Source organism: Neomonachus schauinslandi, chromosome 1 (genome assembly GCF_002201575.2).
Source record: "Neomonachus schauinslandi chromosome 1, ASM220157v2, whole genome shotgun sequence".
Taxonomy (NCBI): domain Eukaryota; kingdom Metazoa; phylum Chordata; class Mammalia; order Carnivora; family Phocidae; genus Neomonachus; species Neomonachus schauinslandi.
Genome location: NC_058403.1, coordinates 214227389 through 214232073, shown reverse-complemented (window position 1 = coordinate 214232073; position 4685 = coordinate 214227389). Strand labels below are relative to the sequence as shown.

General features: G+C 60.2%; 2 protein-coding genes across 3 annotated transcripts in view; both read left to right on the top strand.

The window, feature by feature from the left end:
- The window catches only part of LOC110594100 (neutrophil elastase-like), a 2876-nt gene extending 523 nt beyond the window's left edge, over positions 1-2353 (top strand). Inside the window, 5 exon segments of the mRNA XM_021705547.1 lie at positions 49-205; positions 712-853; positions 1765-1995; positions 2094-2243; positions 2246-2353. Of these exon segments, the coding sequence (XP_021561222.1) occupies positions 49-205; positions 712-853; positions 1765-1995; positions 2094-2243; positions 2246-2353 (788 nt within the window).
- Positions 2354-4174: 1821 nt separating this feature from the next.
- CFD (complement factor D) overlaps positions 4175-4685 on the top strand; it is a 2120-nt gene continuing 1609 nt past the window's right edge. The window contains exon 1 of one of the 2 annotated variants that reach the window (XM_021705374.1): positions 4175-4597. In XM_021705374.1, coding sequence (XP_021561049.1) covers positions 4540-4597 — 58 coding nt within the window. In that variant the 5' untranslated portion in view covers positions 4175-4539. Of the gene's footprint in view, positions 4612-4685 lie in introns of both variants that reach the window. The other variant, XM_044919132.1, reaches the window with a different exon arrangement.

Genomic DNA, 4685 nt, shown 5'->3' with positions numbered 1-4685 from the left:
AGGCTCCTCCGTGGCGCTCACCGCCCCACCCCCACCCCGCGTCCTCAGGCCCGGCACTGGCCTCGGAGATCGTGGGTGGCCGCGCCGCCCAGCCCCACGCGTGGCCCTTCATGGTGTCCCTACAGCGGCGAGGAGGTCACTTCTGTGGTGCTACTCTCATCGCCCCCAACTTCGTCATGTCGGCTGCCCACTGCGTGGATGGTTTGTGAGTCACCCCGGCTCATGCCTACCCTCCTGGGAGCCCCGTCTCCACGTCTGTGTCACAGGGAGAGTGCGACCAGGAGCCCGAGGTCCTCCCAGGGGCCCGCCCCTGCCCGCCCCGCGCCCACATCAGCGCACCTTCCCCACCGTGCCCCCCTGGGCTCCGGTGGGGCCCGGCTGAGCTCTGGGGGCCTCCCCACCTCCAGGACCACCTCCAATCACCTCCTGCCTCCCCACCACCAGGACCACCTCCAATCACCTCCTGCCTCTCCCTTGGGCTCTGGGGGGCCCCCCCCCACCAGGACCACCTCCAATCACCTCCTGACTCTCCCTTGGGCTCTGGGGGCCTCCCCACCACCAGGACCACCTCCAATCACCTCCCAGCTGAGCTCTGGGGGCCCCCCCCCCCCCGGGCCCCCCCCCATCACCTCCTGCCTCTCCCTTGGGCTCTGGGGGCCTCCCCACCACCAGGACCATCTCCAATCACCTCCTGCCTCCCCCTTGCTGCAGGAACTTCCGGTCGGTGGTGGCAGTGCTGGGGGCACATGACCTGGGGCAACGTGAGCCCACCAGGCAAATATTCGCCATCCAGCGGGTCTTTGAAAACGGCTTCAACCCCCAGAGGCTGCTGAACGACATCGTGATCCTCCAGGTGCGGAGCTGGGCAGGCCAGGCTGGGGATGCCCAAGAGGGGACCCGGCAGGTGCAGAGGCCCAGGGGCAGGACGCCTGGGGAGGGGGCCAGAGACTGGGGGACAGGGTGGGGTCCCAGCTTTAAGTGGGTACACGACCCGGTGTGCCTCAGTCTCCACCTCTGTAACAGGGGGAAATAAACCCGCCTGGCAGGGCTGTTGAGAAATTAAATGAGATGGGGCGCCTGGGTGGCTCAGATGGTTGAGCGTCTGCCTTCGGCTCAAGTCATGATCCCAGAGTCCTGGGATCGAGTCCCACATGGGGCTCCCGGCTCAGCAGGGAGCCTGCTTCTCCCTCTGACCCTCTCCCCTCTCATGCTGTTTCTCTCTCGCTCGCTCTCTAAAAAATAAATAAAATCTTTAAAAAAAAAAAAAAGAAATTAAATGAGATGATACGGGAAGCTCTGAGCCGTTGTCAATCAACAAACTGTTGTTATTTGTGTGGCCGAGCACAGGGACAGTTCCTGTCTTTGTGAAATGGGGCCAAATTCCCCCCATTCAGCTGGTGGGAGACGTAAGGGTGAAACCCTCCCTTCTCCACTGCTTGCAAAGTTATGATTAGTCTCTGGGAATGTTCTAGAACAAGGGTTTTATTGTCATTGCTGTTGCCCACAGTGTGTTTTATTGAGTACCCACTGTTTACTGCATTCAAGGCATGTCCAGAGATGCTCTGAGCCACTATGGTTGCTCCCACTATAGAGATGGGGAAACTGAGGCTCAGGGCAAGGAGCACCTTGCAGGGTGGGTGTCCTGCTCCGTAAGATCCCAGGACCACGGTGATACCTCAGCTGGGGAAACTGAGGCCCGGGGAGGGGAGGGTCATGGCCCACCACCCCCTGTGACGCTCTGATGCTCTGTCCCGCCCACCGCAGCTCAACGGGTCAGCCACCATCAACAGGAACGTGCAGGTGGCCAGGCTGCCTGCCCAGAATCAAGGTGTGGGCAGTGGGGTACCGTGCCTGGCCATGGGCTGGGGCCAGCTGGGCACGACCCGGCCACCGCCCAGGGTCCTGCAGGAGCTCAACGTGACCGTGGTGACCACCTTCTGCCGCCGAGCCAACGTGTGCACGCTGGTGCCCCGCCGGCGGGCTGGCATCTGCTTTGTGCGTACCCCCAGCCCCCCGAGGCCCCATCCCGCTCCCGCCTGGGCTGCAGCCAGAGTCCTGGAAGCCCAGCCTCCCAACCCCGTCTGTCTCCACAGGGGGACTCTGGCGGGCCGCTGGTCTGCAACGGGCTGGTCCAGGGCATTGACTCGTTCATCCGCGGAAGCTGCGGCTCTGGGTTCTACCCGGACGCCTTTGCTCCAGTCGCACAGTTCGCAGACTGGATCAACTCCATCATCCGCCGCGGCCACGACCGCCCCTCCCTCCACCCACGGGACCCGGCCAGCAGGACCCGCTAGGAAGAGCTGCCCCTGGCCCGGCCCTGCCCGCACTGCATCCTTCGCATCTCACACAATAAAAACCCTCTCTGTTTTGTACGAACGTGTCCGGGTGTTTGGTGGTTGTTCAGCTGGGTATTGAACGTAGTCAGCAAAGTGTCTGGGGCATCTCATGAGTATGTTGTCACCAAAGAGCGGCCAATTCAGGGCATTGGGGTAAGAAGGCCCTTCCCCACCCTCCACGAAAGGATGCCTGTTGCCATTCGGGTTCCCAGCGGATGACATTAGTGCTGCTGGTGGTGAGGGTACAGACTGGAGCCGCTGCTCACTGAGGGCCCCACGGCACAGGACCTGCGCTGGCTCCTTGCCCCGGTCACTCCGCTGGCCCTCTCTCTGGCCCTTGAGGCGGGTCCCATCAGTGCCCCATTTTACAGGTGAAGAAGTGGGGGTGCAGACCGGTGTGAAGCCATGCTCAGGAGCCTAGGTTTGAGCCCCAGCTCTGTAACTTTGGGCAACTTGCTCTCTTGCCCTCCCTGAGCCTCTGTGTCCCTGCAGGGAGGGGAGGGGTCCGGGCCCCAGACCGGCCTCGGCCTTGTGACCCCCCCCCACTCCTGCTGGGGATCACCAGCCTGGGCTCTCCTGCAGGGTTCTGGCCTTTGGTGCTCCCTCTGCCTGCTGGGCTGCTCCCCGGCGGCTCCCCTCACCACACCTCCTCCCAGGTCCTGGCTGCTAAGAAGGTGTCTGCCCTGCAATTGCCCTTTCAACGGAACACTATACTATACCCTAGAGGTCTTTCCACGCCAACACAGCATCTGGGGGTATCCAGGGTTATTTACTGAACCGTCCTGTCTTGCTGAATCATTCCCAAATTTTGTTGCAAATCCCAACTCTTACATAATCTGGACTTCATACCCTAATGGGTTTTTGTTTGAAGTTCCTGATTTCAATAAGGAAACATGTTAGAATCTAACAAATCACACTGGTTATATATTTTTTCTATTCTTCTCTGCGTATGAAATAGTCCACAGTGAAGAGGAAAGAAGTAGAAGGGAAAATATTGTGCAGTGTGTCCCCTGGAGTCCACCCCACACTTGTGGCCCCAGCACTGCCCCCACCGTGGGTTCGTGAGATGTTGATCCATGATCCCCATCTTATAAAGGGCCATGTAACCCACCTTGTGCTCATCAGAACCTGACATCCCTTGCTCACGGCGATTGGTTTGGGAGGGGACATGCGATCGAAGCTAAGCTAATCAGACACAGCCTTGAGAAGCTGGCTGGAATGAAGGGAGATTCTGGGGAAGGGCCCACTGAGCCACTGGGCTGAGTCTGGGGCCTCTGGGCCCACAACAGGGGAGCCTGGTGAGGAGAAAAGCCACCAAGGAGGAGAGGAGAAACCAGAGACAGAGAAACCTGATATTGTTCAGGCCCCTGGATCAAGCCACACTTGAAGGGAGACCCTGAAATTTCCATTTAAATTTCCTTGTTGAAAACTCCACCGAGTTCAACTTGATTTTTCTTTTTCTTTTTAAAAAAGATTTTATTTATTTATTTGAGAGAGAGAGAGAGAGTCCGAGCAGGGGGAAAGGCAGAGGGAGAGGGAGAAGTAGACTCCCCACTGAGCAGGGAGCCCGACGCTGGGCTCGATCCCAGGACCCTGGGATCATGACCTGAGCCGAAGGCAGACACTTCACTGACTGAGCCCCCCAGGCGCCCCTCAAGTTGGTTTTTCTGTCTTCCCAGCTGCCCCTACACACCACCTTTCTAATACTCTACTTGCTGGGGTATCTGGCCCCAGAGCCACGGAGGACAAGAACCTCAGGTGACCTTCTTCCCACCCCCACCCAACTTCTTGAGGGAGGAAGAGAGAGGAGGGAGGGGCAGAAAAACGAGGAAGTTGGTTGTTTACAAGCTGTGGCCTCCAGGTCCTGTTGCAAAACTTTGGGGCTGGAAGGGCACTCTGGGGAGACTGGGCTGGCAGGGTAGGGTGCTGAAGGGTAGGTCGTCCTGTTCTGCTTTCTGCCCGTCCTGAGGGTACTGCCACACGAGGGCCAGTCCTGGATCAGGCACCTCCAACTGCCTGTGTGGTCTTGGTGCGGAGCCGGGAGGGAGCTTAAGCCCAGCACCCAGGAGGGTGGAAGCGGGGCAGGCAGGTTTCGCTTTCCCCAGCTGGACTGCTGCCCACCCAACAGACAGGGCCCGCCGGGGCACCGCCCCCAGCCAGGCTCGTACAAGTGCCCCCCAGGCTCCAGCCACACCGCAGCAACATGGCAGACCGTCTGGTGCATCTCGTCACTCTGGTCCTCCTAGGAGCAGCCGCATGTGGTGAGTGGACCTGGGACGAAGGGACAGTGGGAGCCACCAGTCTGGGGGGCAGTCAGCCCTACCCCCCCCCCCCCCCCCCCCCCCCCCC